We start from the raw sequence: 15741 nt of genomic DNA, 5'->3' as shown, positions 1-15741 counted from the left end.
TCTTAAAAGACAAAGTGAGGCTTAAAAATTGTATGGTTTAAGACACAAGGAGAAATATGAGGTGAAAGAAAGGGGTGGAAAAAGTGAAAATGGATGGAGAGAGAAAAACAGGAATAAGAGGATCTTGTCAAATGCCAAACTCCTTTGAGCAGGGGCGAAGGAGAGGAGGGAGCATTGCAGTCCCTCCAGCCATACACAGCAAGTTCAGCAGGAATTGAATAATCCCTTATGAGCCTGCAGTACCACCACACACCTGGCTGCTGGGGAGCAGGAGTATTAGCACCAGAACTCCCCAAATCTAGCACAAAGCACCTGGCTCTGAGTACTTCTAAGTGCTACTGGGTTACACAATGAAGAGCAGCTTTTTTGTGGTATTCCTGCACTGAACTGTGCACCCACAACACAGGTCACATCCTACACTATTTTCAGCAGCAAGAAGATTTATGTTGTGGTTTTGTGAACTGCCTTTTCATCACAGTACATGTTATTTAGACCAGTAAATTTGTTCTACTTTACATATTATCTGGTCTTACGCATTGCCTATAAGTAAGAATATTTAATTGGTTTAGAAGTTACTACAGCACCCCAAATATGGTTTTGTCAATCCTACTTTGGACTTAAAAATGCATTTTAGAACCCTTTGAAGTGTTTTTACCTCTTGGCCTTTATTTTCCTGTCCTATAGAATTGCTCTCAAGTACCTTTGGTTCTTTAATTACATTCATTAAGGTTTCAAAATAACTACTTGAAAACATCTATGCCTAAAATCCATTACAGTTTTCCTGGCTCAAATTAACTTTGTATAAACTGTTTAAATGTAGTGGATGACACCAAAGGACAAATCAAGGGGCTGAATGCTGTGTTGAAGTAAGAAATAGCAAATTGTAAAAGCTCACTGCAGCCACAGAAAGTGCAAGCACAAATGCAGAAAAATCATCCAATTCCAAGTTGTGTTTCTAAAACGTGTAAATAAAGAGGCTAGTGAAAATGGCCCTATAGGGGTGGGGTGGGGGAGGAATTCTTAGATGTTCCAGGGATGGCACTAAAGAAAACAGTAATCAAATCTCAAAGGATATGTATGCCTCTGAACACAACAGAAAACAGGAACAGAAGAAATCAATAGAGCTCAATGGCAAGGGTTTAGAGGTTAGTTGAGTCAAAAAGAAATCCTTTAAAATTCAGATATGTGGGCTTAGAAGAACATTGAACAAGAGCTAAATTCTAAGCAGATAACATATAGCAAATATAAGGAAGGGATAAATTAAATTTTGAAGAGTAAACAGCTAATGGTATTAAACTCCCCACAGTCCTCTCCTCTTTCTCCAACAATACGGCATTCCTCTTCAAGAACATAAGCAGCAGAGAACCTTCAAAGAATCTACACATATGGGATCATCAAAGGTAAGCGGCTAGATGAAACTTTTCCTGAAACCAAGTATACTGGTATTCTACCAGAGGACTGAGACATGCCCTTTTTTTAGGAAGAAAAATGTGAGACTTTAATGGACTAAGGTATGAGGAGAGTAAGTATTATCGCTAATTTTTAACTGAAAAGTAAAAAAATAAAATTATCAAGCCCAGATAAACACCTATGAGTTCTGAAAGATCAAATATGAAATGACTGAGTTGTTAGCAAAACTCTGAAACCTCATTACAGCTAGTGTATGAAAAGGAAGCAGTAAATATTTTTAAAAGGATGTAGTTGTAATCAGAGGAATTACTGAAAGTAAACTACTAAGAAGTTATACTTAGATTTAGTAAATAAACTGAAATAAGTATTGATACCATTTTAAAGATCAGTCGTGAAAATTAGATATGACTATCAGGTAGGTTTCTCGAGGGAAAGCAAGTCAATCATCTACTAGACTTTGAAATTAGTGAAAACCCTAAGAATTTAAAAAAGGCTTTCATCTTACCAAACAATGTATGGAAAGTAGAAGTATGGACTGGCTATAATGGTAGAATTTAGAAATGCTTCCTGGTAAGATATTGATAATATTAGGAAAGCAGATACTCAGAGTGGATGCTCTTGAGGGACTTCACGGGTAACAAGACCAGCTTTCACAGAACTAAAAGCCTGGGTAAGGGAAGTGTGGACCTGTTGAGGGGTACAGCAGACACAGCTATGGTTGAGATGCTCATTGCCTTCTTTGCCTTGCTCTTCCCCAACAAGGTCTCCCAGGTCCCTGTGACTAGAGGCAGCGTTCAAGGAGGCAATGAACAAACAGCAGTAGGTGGTCAAGTAAATGCCAACCAGAAAAGACAGGGATTGGTTGAGAGCACTAGACCCATAGAAGTCCATGGACCTGGCAGGCTGCATCAAAGTGTGCTGAGAGAGCTGGCCAATGTCCTTACAAGACTTCTTGCTTTAATTTTTGAAAGGTGGAGGAGATCAGGGGAGATCCCTGACCACTGGAGAAAAGAAATGTCCAGACTATATTAAAAAAAAGATAAAAAAGATGATTCATGGAATTCAGGTGGGCTATCCAACAGTACTGGGTGAGTCCTCTCAAGAGTGTCAGCATTGGTTGAGTCCTCTCAAGTCCTCTCTCTGAAGGAGAAGCAGCTGACTGGGAGTAGTCAGCATTGATTTACCAAAGGTAAGTCGTGCCTGACCAATCTGATTGCTTTCAATAATAAAATGACTTAGTTTGTGGACAAGACCAGAGGAATGGCTGCAGTTTACCTTGACTTCAGCAAGGCTTTCAATACTGTCTCCCATAATATTCAGGCATCCAAATTAAGTGATTAGGTCTGGCTGGGTAGGAAACAAGATGAATAAATTCCTGGTTGGATAATCAGGCTCACAGGGTAGTTCACCTGGAAGCTGGTAACAAGTACCACAGATATCTAACTTGAGACCTGACCTTACCCTGTTGTCAAGTTGGCAGATGACATGAGCTGGGAGACCAGCTGATTGCTCCAGGACAAGCTATCATCCAGATGGACCTAGAAAGGCTGGAGGGATGGGCTGACAGGAGTAGTGTAAAATTCAGCAATGACAAAATACAAAGCCATGTACTCCTGTGGAGAAATAACCTCCTGCAACAGTCCAGGCTGGGGTGCAGCTCTATAGAAAGGCACCCTGGTTGACAGTGATGGGCATTGTGAGGATTTCTCTCTGTTTCACCATTAGGCAAAGTGTTGTGTAGAAGCAAGTGTATTACTGTTGCATTGACAGTAAATCATCTATCAAAAGCATCATTCATGAAATCCACTAGCTAAATACAACATTCTATATTCATCAATTCTGTGCTGCTGCTGCCAATTCACTTCTGTATGTCCTGGCGGTGCTTAGAAGTGCAATGAAGGTGCATGTCACAAGGTGCATACTGTCATGCCCTGTAATTGCTGTGTTGTCATACAAACTGTTAGAAAAGTCTACAAAAAGTATTTACTGAGTCCCCAATTTCTAGTGAAAACACCTAGTGAAATTGCAGTCATTACTTTACAAGCCATATCATTTCTAATATAACAAGCAACACTGCATTTTTTGTGAAATATTGTTTCTAACTGGTATATAAATGACATGTATCTGCTGCCACAAAACAGTACAGTTAGAAAGAACACAAAACAAAAACAGTTCCTCTGTATATCTTGTGGCTATAAAACCAATCTTGCTATTTTTAGAAAGGCAAACCAACACAAGACGAGCTGTTAGTCCAAAAGTGTGCTACAATCAGGTATGGGAAGCATATTATAAGCAGTGTGAGAAGCAAGCAAGACACAAAGGCATCACCAGCCAGGAAATAACAAGGAGAAGAATTATGTCAATGCCTTCAGGAAGGCATGTTGTAGCTGCCAAGTCTGGCATTAACTAGCCTGCGTTTCTTTGCTGTTTGGTGTGCTGTCCTAAAACATAGGTTTTATCTCAGTTGCCCTGCTCTGCATCTTTTCACAATTGCAGGTGCTGCTCTATGCTGAGAACATGATGTAAAGAGGACAAGAGCAAGCCAAGTACGAGTATAAACTCTACAGATGTGCCAAACACTGTCAGCAGTAAACTCAAGTTTTGGTTTGCCTGACCCTATGCTGAGGAGCAACAAAGAAGTTTTGGAGCCTTCGAGGTGTACGTGTATGCATGCTGCTCAGTAGGCAAACTGCAAAAATGGGAACAACCTATCACATTAGTGACTTATCCCCTCACACAAACACGTCGAATGGGATCATAATATATATGACCTCTTTCAGAAACTGTTTTTTATAACCTGCAACTCTGCAGACTACTGGTATGACATTCACAACCCTGCAGCCAAGGTACAGCAAAACAAAGAGACATTACAAACCTTGACAGAACTAATAAAATTATTAAACCATTGAGGTTCCTTTCCAGCAGAAAGAATTTTTATAACTGCTTTGCCTCCAGCCTGGTTTGTAGGTTACACATTGTTCGATGTACCTTTATTCCTGGATTAAACAACTCATTCTCTGTTCAGACAAATACATTTAGTGGAGACATAAACCCACAGCCTCACTAGATCACCCAGTCTCACTACACAGCTGCCACACAAGATCTCAAAATAAGGATAAAGTATTTGTCAGGCTGGCTAATTCCTATGGGGTATCTGTTGATGCCCAATTTCTGACACTGTTATCCATACTGGATGGGAATTTAATTTTGTGATAGTTTTACTGATCTCAGTGTAACCACCTGCAAAGCAAAGCACACATCTAACATGAGTTAGAGAGTTATAATCCCACATTTTAAAACATTTATCTCTTTGAATTTCTAATTTTGAAGCAATAAGGTAATGAATGACAAAAGTTGTTTAAAAATAAAAAAAGAAGATAGAGTTGAAAAAAATTGTTATAGAATAAAATACCTGTAAATGAGTTTGCCTATAGACAAATCCTACTTCTAAGGAAGTGACCATGCAGTCAAGTAGCAGTTCACCTTATTTTTGGTTATCAGTCATGAAGCACTGTGGGCAAAAATGTTGTCTGGTCTTTAAGTTTTTTTCTCATTGCAGTTACTGAGATGATACTAATACTATCCTGTACAGACTAACTGCAATAAAGGGCTATTCTGAAGATGAACTAAGTCAATTGAGAATGAATTATTAACAGATACATGTATTTTTCAGCCTTTGTTGATTTTGTTTAGTATTCTACACCTTATTCAGGCAGCAGTTGTCAGGTCACTTTCATTTTCTGGCTTAGCACAAATAAATGACTTTATAATTTAAAAAATTATCTCTGCTTTCAACTCAAATGAAAAAAAAACATATGTTGCATGTGTTTCTTTCCCCAAAGCATACCCTCTTCTGTAATTCAAATCCTAGGCTTAGAATTGGTAACATGTTTTTCTTATATGTCAGCCAAAAGCATTTAAAAAGTACACAAAAAATGTAGAAAAGCAGAAGGTCAGCTCCATAAAGGAATAACCAAATTCCTTTTTAGGTGGTTAAATACCACAGAGGTCAGAGGCTTGGGCATCAAAGTATCTCTGTAGATCTGGATTACAGAATGATTTAGGCTAGCTGTGTTGTTAGTCTTGGCTGTTGCACAAAACTGTCTGCATGAAGTAGTCACTAAATTTTAGGAGAAAATAACTGATGTCATGGCTTACATTCAAGTCTTTATTTATGACTAATTCAGATAGAGCTTTCCAATGCTTCCTGACACCCCCCCCCCCCCATTTTTTTCTAGGACATGAAGGATTAATTCACAGCCAGGTTTAGGGAACAGGGCACACTAAGTGAGATTTGACTGTTGGCAGTGACAGCTGTGTCAAAATCTAGTAATACTGCTTGCTAGCCAGTTTGAAGATCTGGTTTAATCAGATTAAAGGAAAGGTTTAAGAACATTCTGATTTTCTGTGCAAGGAAATATCTACTGCAATTACTGCATTCTTGTGTAACCATCCTTGCAGAAAACTCGTCAGTTTTATTGAGCATTTTAGAGCCCTGGGGTCATGATAACTTCAAGTGAATCATGGTGTCCTGGTTTCAGCTGGGATGGCATTAATTTACTTCCCAGTAGCTGGTATACGGTGCTGTGTTTTGGCTTTAGTCTGAGAACAATGCTGGTAACATGTTGATGTTTTAGTTGTTGCTTACCCTGATCAAGGACTTTTCAGTCTCATGCTCTGCCAGTGAGGAGGTGTACAGGAAGCTGGGAGGAAGAATAGACAGGACACCTGACCCAAACTAACCAAAGGGGTATTCCATACCACAGCACGTCATGCCCAGTATACAAAGTTGAGGGAGTTACCTGGAAGGGCAGATTGCTGCTGAGGTCGTGCTGGAGCTAGCTCAAGACCTCCAAATTTATCTGCATTTACTGAGAAAAGCCACTCTTAATTACTATTCATTCATGTTGCATTTGAGACAGTGATCTAAAGATCTAAGGATCATAGAAGTTATGCTTTCTTTGCTGCCACAATGTTTTGTCATTTGAAATGCTGACTGTCTTGATTTAAATGTCATCTGCAATGTGGGGCAAGTGTGAACAAAAGATGCATCTAGGAACTACTCCATGACTTCAGTGCCTCCACTCCTGACACTGCCTGAAGATGAGAAGCTGAGCTCCCAAAGCTATGAATAGTAGCAATTTGTCTGCAAAAGGAGACTAATAGTCTTCTAAGTTCATTAGAAATTGTAGCAATTTGATCCAAATTAATCAGTAAAGCAGAGAACAAATGCCATCAACTTCAAGAGAGGTTATACATCAAAGATCTACTAGGAGACACTAATAGGGAAAGGAAGCATTTCACTAGTCCTCTCTAGCACACTAACAAAACCTTATTATGCTTTTCTTCTCAAAACAGGCTTCTAGATACCTTGAGACACTGACTAGGATGAATGGCCCAACATTCATACCAGTCAAGAAAAGCAAGCTGCAAGAGCTCTGGCTACACATCCAAAAACCGAAATGCAGTAACTACCAAAATGTTTCATGGAAATGAAATGTGCTGTGGGCTACTTGAATCCTCCTATCTTCTGTAAAAGATATCACAAGGACCATGCCTTCAGCAACACACTGTAATATCTGATGCTAGCTAGAAATTGGAAATGAAAACCAATTAACTACTTGTTACACGTGTGCAAACCCACTGACTTAAATTTCTTTCATTTTTCTGACTTCTCTGAACCTGTCTGGATAGCACTATAAGCAGAATCTGCTAGTAAAGCAGTAAAGCTGTAACTACATAAACTCATTTCCATTCTGGCCTTCAAAACTCCCCAAGGTACAATCTGATCTGTTAAAAAAAGAGAAAAAGAAAAAAAAGGCATCAGCTTTTTTCTTTATTGCTTATTCATGTTTCCCAGTTTGCAATAATTCAGCATGGTAAACAAACAGCCTCCCTCTTATGTGCTGGTTTGAGGTCCAATTTTGGCAGTTTTGTAAACTAAAGTTTTACACTCCCACTGTAGTTAGGGTAACTTCATTCCCTAATGGATACTTAACACATCTAATTACTCTATTTTTGAGCTGAAAGTGTTGCTGAAAAATGTCTTTGTTCTTTCATTCCAGGAGCTTTCCAGCTGCAACATTTTCTACTGAATAAAACATTTCCAGTGACTTTGCCATAAATAATACAGCACAAAGACCAATGTAGTCCCAACTATACATAATAACATCAGAATTCCACTGAGGGTTTTCTGGTGACATCATAATAAACTTCAAGAAAAAGCTGAGATGTATTAAATTATAGTTTGGGTATATTTTATTCTTTTGTACACATGATAATACAACTCAGACATTTGTCACAGTATTTTGAGCATTTTCCTGGACTACTTCAAAACTAGAAGGGACATAATTTCAAAGCAGGATGCAGAGGCATAGCTCATATTTGTAAGGACAAACTGAATGACTGAATATATCATAATTATTTATTTTGCATGTACAAAATCTCATACTTCTCTTCTTTAAAGTCATGCTACCATTTTTGCAAAGAAGGATTTATGGGAAAGGCTAACCTTGTCACTTGCATGCACTTTCATGGATATGTAGCCTCAAGATTAAAAACCTTCTATGAACTAGAGAGCCCAGCCCTTGAAGTACTTGATTAGCTAATGTTTCACTGTATTTTATAATCTCTGCTTTTACCCAGGAGAAAGGATTTAGGGGTGGGGGAGGTCACTGGAGCAGTAGGAATGAGGATGTCAGCACGCAGCTTGCTGAGAGGAGACTGGAGAAAAAGGGGTAGAGAGAGAAAGAGTAGGAGACCTAGAAAGGTTCCTGTGGTACAGAAAGATGAGATGATGTGGAAAAAGGGCTAGAAGGAGTGACAGGAAAACAGTTCTCCAGACAAGGACATTCATGTTAGGCAGGCATGAAGCAAAAGAACCAATAGATGGAAAAAGAGAACAATATGATCCATTAGTGTAGTAAGAAAGCACTTGGGAACAGAAGGAGCAAAGTGACCAGAAGTTATTTTTCATTGTGTGTTGCTATTAACACATCTTTGCCTTGGCAAGAAAAGGAAAATTCAGCTTTGACTGACTATTCCCCATATCTTGAAGAAGCATTGAGCTCCTCCTCATTAAAGTGTCAGTGTGCAAGTATTATGGTTTGGGTATATTTTCAAAGCATTTCAAAGGAAAGCATAACCTGAAAACACACAGCACGCAACTTTCCCATTTCAAGTACTGATACACCCCTTATCCCAAACCCAATTGCTTCTTTCAAAATATGCATGCATATGAATGTACAAGTGCCGCAGAAGAGTATCTGCCAGAGGCCAACAATTCTGATCCTATAGACAAAGTGTCTCCAGGGAGACTGGCAGTCTATGGCATATTGTTATCTTTTTTTAGCTTCCAAACTACCTGTCAGGATGATAAAAATTTCTTCCTTTTCTCACACTTAAGTAGAACATATATACCCCTCTATAAGCATACATATGTTCACCCTCCTTTCCTTCAGTTCATTTATCAACTTACTGGATGGAGTTCTCAATGCGTGTGATGGTGAGGAAAGCTGCTAGGTTTGCTGTGTAAGAGGAGATGACAATCAATGCAAAAAGCCACCAAGCTCCCATCATCAGTCGGGTTGCTAGGGTTGTGTATGGAACCTCTCCTCCTGTGGGGAAGAAGGAAAAGCAAGAGTTTTCATTTGGCAGTAGGAAACCCAGATCCTTATTGCTCATGCCTTGCTCTGGAGAACTAGGCCTCAAGGTCAACAGGGAGCTACACTTTCTATGCAATGAAAAGTACTGAAGGAAGTCCACAGTGTCAGCTGTATTTAACTTCTTTTGCTATTGTGCTGTTAATCACAATTCATCTGCCAGTTCTGTCCAGTAACGGAAATAGACTTCAAGATATAAGAACAAAACCAGCAAAAGTAAATTCTTACAACATTCTTTCCTCAGAGATTTTATCTACAAACATTAATTAAGAATTTTTGTGAACTAAGGAACATAAAGTTAGAAAAACCCCATTGAAATATAATTACTTTTCACAGTTCTGTAGGCAGGCATATGCTCATGAGAAGTGTATGTGTATGTGTACAACTTACTGTAAGTGAACTTGGACATGCAAAAAACTAATCACATGTATTGAGGAATGCAAAATTGTTTTGTATTCCCATAGTTGCTTTCCTTTAAAAATCCAACTGCCATTTAAACAAAACATTAGCAGTAATTAAACCTACGAGGAGCTGCACATCACCACTTACGTGACCAGAGCCAAGTTTAGCAAGCCATGAAAAGCATTATTTTTTGTTCAAACTGCTGCTCCCAAAACACACTAGTTCAGAGTTTTGAAACAACTCTTTCAGTTGAAAACATACAAATAACAGATTTTTAGATGAAGGAAAATTCATTGTTCTAAAACCACCCATTTTGTCTGCAGTGTAAGCTTTGTCACAGCTACAAGTAACTAGGTGGGGGACAGGTGAATGCAGCAAACACCCCCAGTCAACTGCTTAAAACTTCACCCCTTTTCCTCTCACCCTGTACTCAGCAATTTGAAAAGATGTCATTATTGTTGAGGTAGCTTTCTTAGATGCAAAATCTTACAATGGTACAATATCTGGGATTTGAGCAAAAGCAGTTTGTTATGGATTCAATCATCTGAGTATTCTGTGCTGAATTTCACTTATGCAAATACTCCTCCACGTTTCCCCAGCAAGTTGGTGTAAATGACAATTATTCTTATTCCAAGTACAAGTAAATTTCAATCATATACACAAACTAGATATTTAATCAATGCTTGAATATGAAGGATCACCTTATTGTTTGGTTCAAAGTTTGTCTTACTTATAACAAAGCACTGGGAACTCTGCATCACCATACAGTAAACAAATTTGAAGCTTTCTTCCTACTTCAGTGATGTGGAGTTGTATTGTATGTGAAATAATAATTGACTCCATTTTTTTTGTATATAAGTATTGAAACCCTTTCCCTTTTAAGAACTGCAAAGACAGAATCTATTTTAGACCTGTTCAGTCAGAAATAAATTTAAGTCCTAAGATGCCATGTATTTTTTTGAAATAATCTATTGGTCAGATCAGGAGATATTATTCCAATATAAAGACTTTCAAAGATGAATATTAGTGTCAACATCTGAAGATGTGGTTTTCACTCCTACATAAATCTTAAATTATTTTTAAAAGAATATTTCTACTTTATAAGAGTTTTTGCAATATCTTTGGAATACTTAATTTAAAAATGAATTTTAATAAAATTAAAAGTGAAGACAGCTATATCAATTTATCTGAAAAGTCTGTTGGTCCTTTTAACTTCCAGGTGCCAATCCCTACATATAATCTTCATATTGAACTGAGATGGGTAGAGTGATAGAGAAGAAGTCAACAATCTCCCGGACATCCTTGCATTTGCATGTTTCAGCTTAATGTGTAAAATTTAATTCTCCCATTTTCTTATTTAAATGAAATGTCAGAAAAGAGAGGACAGCTGAAAGTCACACACCTGCTTTCTGTTTTTCAAGTTAGGATGATCTGCAACAAGTGACCATGAAAGCCATCACAGACCCCCCAGTCACAGCATCCCCCTACAGTTCATACAGCGTAGTTTTCCCACACACTGGTAAGGTTATCCCCAGTATTTACTGCTACCTTTTCTTTTTTAATGCATATATTAACAATAGACTTTAAAAAACGTAAATGTTTGTCATCCCAAGGGCTTTTACTTCATCCAGGTGTCTCTGAAGTCTTGTTCCTAATTCACAGTTGTGCCTTGCATATCAACAGTCAATAAATGAAGCTTAAGTACAATGCTTGCATTCAAGTACATGAAAAATGCGTATCAAAATAATTAATCACTCCTGCCTGTACTCCATAATGTTTGCACTGACACTTTTTAAACCACCATTTCTAAAGCAGAACTGACACTGCAACTGCATAGAATCATGATTTTTAAGCAGTACAGGCAGTGTACTCCACCTCTCCTGTGAAAGAATCAAAGAAAGAAAGAAAGAAAGAAAAATCAAAGGAGACCTCTTAGTGCCATGGCATTATTTCTTTGGCATCTATTAGGAGACTTAATGTGATATAGTCTTGTTCTATTGTACTGTTTGCTAAGACACTCACTGCACCCTGACAGCTCACCTTAAGAAACCTCTTCACTCCCCCCAATTTTGTTTCAATGGATAAAACTTTCCAGAGTTTTCTCTCAGTCCAATTTTACATGTTTTCTCAGTGCCAAAGAGTACCAAGTTATTCAGGAGAGCAACGTTCAATGGTTTTTCATTAACATTACCATGAAAAAGAGCTACAGACTTAACAGTCACTACCGTTGACCGTAAATTAGTATGCAGAAGGGACATGCATGGAAAACTGCCTGAGCTTTCCTTGCCAATATCTGGTATAAGTTTCAGGTGCACAGACGTCTTTTTGGATGACAGAATATTCTAGTTATGGGGGACTATGCATAGGACACACAATGCAAGGACGGAGGAAGCCAAGAAGATGAAACAAGCCTTTCCTGGCTACTGTCTTTCATATCATAGCTGCAGTTTAATAACCCCTAACAGCAAAGGGAGGCACCAGATGCCACGTAAACACACGTTGGTGGCCAGAGTAAAGTCTGTCCTTTGACACCTTATTCCAATAGTAAAATTTGTCAATGGAATTTAACATGCTGGTTGTGGTTACACTAAAACCACTATTGTTGTAGCATGCTGAGCAACACATTAAAAGTACTCAGCTTTACTCATGAAACTAATGGAAATCAGAGAAGACACTCAGCAGTCCTGGAGTTGCTTTGTCCTCTTGAGAGACAGACCTCAAATGAATACAGAGGCTGTATTATTCTTTAGACTTGACCTTCCAACACACTGGCAGAAGGGTATAATGTGGCACAAAATGCCACTACCTGTCGATCACCTATGTTGTGGGTACAGCTCCTAGTAAAATTCAGCTGGCACTTTTGATGTGTACTACCACTAATTTAAAAACCTAATCTGCCTTTCAAATTTTCTGATTGGAAGGAAAAGATATTTTCCAGAGTAAACCGAACCAGCAAAAATCAATCTTATTGGGAGTTTTCTGAAAGACTTGAATTACAGTAGAAGTGACAGTGAAAGAAATTACTTTCAGTACTCCCACTCTCATCTAGTGCAGCTCTCCTTCATGAATCCTAGACCCATTTAAGCTGGCCTACATCAGATGACAGGCTTAGACTGCAACTTACCTTATGAATTTTTGTTTATTCTTATTTCTTTCCAAGCGCTTCAAGCTAAATATTAGAAGGTAAGAAAAATAAGGCATTGTCTTGAAAATGCAAACAATATAACATGTAATTACGACAGACCTAAATATCAGGAAAAACCCACCTTAGGAGATAAAACGTTAACCTATACGATTCCCATGCAGATTTGTAATACCTTGTTAGTAGTAAATTTGAAGGTTTCTTCAAGTTAAAAATCACAAGAGAGGATTACAGGTAAGAAGGAGGAATGAAATAACAGGAAAAGGAGCAAAACATGCAAACTGAGGACCACAGCCTGGTGAAACCTTCGTAAAATATAATTCTGGACTAATTATGGACATATAGTCCATAATTCTGGACTAAATTAAAGTTAATTCCATCTGTGTAGTCCAGACCTATAACAGTGTTTCAGATAGAAATGGAAAAAAACTTTTTAATGGACAAAAAGAAATGGTGAAATGTTTCTTGGAGAAGTTTTAACTACAGTTGTCGTTTCTGAGATCAAGCCTGGTGACAGCCATCTTGCTGAAAACTAATGCAATTTTTGTTACTAGTCATCCAGGCAGTAAATGGGTAAGATTAGGTCTTGCTCTGATTTAATATAAATTTAAAAACTTCACTGGGAATGCACAATATTTATAAATAAAATTAATTTCTTAACAGCTCAAGAATAATTTTCTTACTATTGCTAAAGCAAATAGCTCAGCAGCATAGAGCCTACAATGCTGAGAAAACTTGGAATTGATTACTGAGAAAAAAAATGGCTCCTGAGGATTAATTATTGAAATACACTTTCAAAACAACTGAACACAGAGAGAAAAGCCATAAACTATTATTCTATGTCCTGAATTTGGAAACCGTACTAAATGAGGTTTCTGGGCAGATTTGAGAGCTGAACTGGGAGTCTGCTGCAACTATTCCATCTGTGAAAGACAGGCTTGGATGAGAAGGCTCTGCCCTTTTCCTACAGGAAGGAAACTACAAGAATCATGGCTTGCAATTTCTATTTGTGATAACCACAGCTGCCCTGGAAATACCGAAGACTAAGTTTTCATTACTGACAAAACTTTATTTGTCACCAATGCTTACCATCAATGTATCTCAGTTGTGAATAACTTTGTCAAATTTCAATCATTCAATCTGCATTAGTTTCTGCTAGAGGTCTGCAGTGAGCTGAATTTCTGCAGAAGGAATTTTAGCTAGATTTTTTTCTCATATGATTTTGAGAATTGTGAAAAACATATTAATTGTGATGGTCTTGTTGAGGAACTCTAAGACTGTCAAACTTAAAAGAAAAGATCTTAATTGTGTCTCGAAAAGGAAGGTGAAGAAATAATAGGGTGGGTTATTTGGGGACAGACTTTGTTTTTGTTTTCTCCTGCAAAAATTCTGTCCACGGTCAGTGAATTATTGGCCTTTGGAAAAAAACACAAAGGACCGAGAGTTGGCTGCTGTTTAGCCTTTAGCTTGTTAGAACAGTCACATCAATTATGCTGTGCATCTGCAATTTCCATTTGCACAAATACAAAGTGTAGAACTCTGTTGCAAACAGTTTAGATCAATGTACGTCTTATGTTTTCTTTGTTAAAAGGACATTAATAGAGAGTTGGTGTGAGGGGAGCAGCTTATATCAACAAAGAGGCAAAGGCGTTTTATATTTCAGCTATTTCTGCCACAAGAAACAAAACCTAAAGTTTGACTGAGCTCTGTTATCTTTACAAAACTCTGCAAAGCAGAGCTCTTGAAAGGCAGAATCTTTCAGGGCATTAGCTTTTGCTACTATTCTGTTAACACCTTTCTTGATAATATAACATTTTTCCTGTTTTCAATTGGAAATGTTCAAGTCAGTATAGGACAAGAAAAAGTACTTCGCAGTCAATGAAGCCTGTACCTATTTCTACCTGCTGTGAAACAAATACAGTTTGCAAGTTCTCAGAAAATCTCTTACCATGAATTTATATTCCTTTCTTTTCTTTTTTTTCACCCATACTTTTCCATTCTTAAACATTGCAAAGTACATTGATTTCCATAACATACAAGCCGGCATGTCATAACCTGAGTTTGTAAGGTTACATTGTGTGCTGAAGTGACCACAGCAAGCATGACATGTATCCTTCAACAGGAAAATACAATCCCTTGAATTGGTAATGCCTTTCAAATAAGCCTGTAAATCAGAGGTTGAATTCCCTAGCCTTGCAAGTATTGGCAGATTGCAGTGGTTTGAGAATAGAGAAGGAACTGAGCATGAGGCAGGGCTGGCAGCCCTGGACAAGGTCTGTACAAGCTCAAAAGCCAGCTATTGCTTTTATTCTCCACGCCACCTGTTTCTCCCTAGCATTTTGTCTTTATTAAAGCATAGGTGTTTTGTTGTTGTTGTTATTTTCTTTAATGTTTTGTTTGTTTGTTTTTAATTATTTTTAACTTACATATGAAGAGAGATTTTCAGGTATTTTGTATCACACATGAAACATTTCTTCAGGTCTTAACTTCCTAAAGAGAGAAAAATGTATCTAGGTATTATTATTACCATTACTATTAGTACTGTGAGAATACTACAAATACATTAGGTAATAAGTTATAGGAATTGCTTTTTTCATTCACTAGAAGTAATAGGATTGGAGTGGAACCATTTTTTTTCTCTGAAGTAATTACAAAAGGTTCCATAAAAGCCAAAAAATCAAGCAACTATTTATTTATTTATTTTATAAATAGTAGAAGAATTGTGTAGTGTGGGGTTTCATTGTAAAGATATTTTCACATTAGTTTTCTAAAAATAAACATGAAGTAAATTAGAAAGAAAAAACACCTCAAAAGATATTTGAAACATTTAAGAATGTTTAAATGCTTAGAAATGTTTATATTCTCTTCTGTTTACCATAAAAATATTTTAATGGACCCATTGTAAATTCATGGAAATGTTGGTATTCATTAATCTTAAAATCTGAAATACTAGATAATTTTTTGATGTCTATCTTCCTAGAATATAATTGATAGAGGAGATACTTTCATATGCCTACTCCAACAGTATTAGAGCTCTTCTGTGTTTATAGCTGGCCTATTCTTTCTTCTGAAAGCAAGTCCTTTATCTTTCAAACACTGTGCTTAAGGGACAAACCAGACTTACCC

At 37.5% G+C, this 15741-nt stretch overlaps 1 protein-coding gene across 2 annotated transcripts in view; it reads right to left on the bottom strand.

Annotated features, from left to right (window-relative positions):
• The window catches only part of GRID2 (glutamate ionotropic receptor delta type subunit 2), a 729516-nt gene that overhangs the window by 99705 nt on the left and 614070 nt on the right, over positions 1–15741 (bottom strand). For both annotated transcript variants that reach the window (XR_009747555.1, XM_061477352.1), the window contains exon 12: positions 8888–9026. Coding sequence is in view for 1 of the 2 variants with exons in the window: in XM_061477352.1 (XP_061333336.1) it covers positions 8888–9026 (139 nt within the window). In the remaining variant the exon portion in view is untranslated. The remainder of the gene's footprint in view (positions 1–8887; positions 9027–15741) is intronic.

This window comes from Pezoporus flaviventris, unplaced genomic scaffold (assembly GCF_033815535.1).
Source record: "Pezoporus flaviventris isolate CSIRO_AGI_PZ_B2104156 unplaced genomic scaffold, CSIRO_AGI_Pfla_v1 ptg000002l, whole genome shotgun sequence".
Classification (NCBI taxonomy): Eukaryota; Metazoa; Chordata; class Aves; order Psittaciformes; family Psittacidae; genus Pezoporus; species Pezoporus flaviventris.
This window is presented reverse-complemented; position numbering and strand designations above follow the sequence as displayed.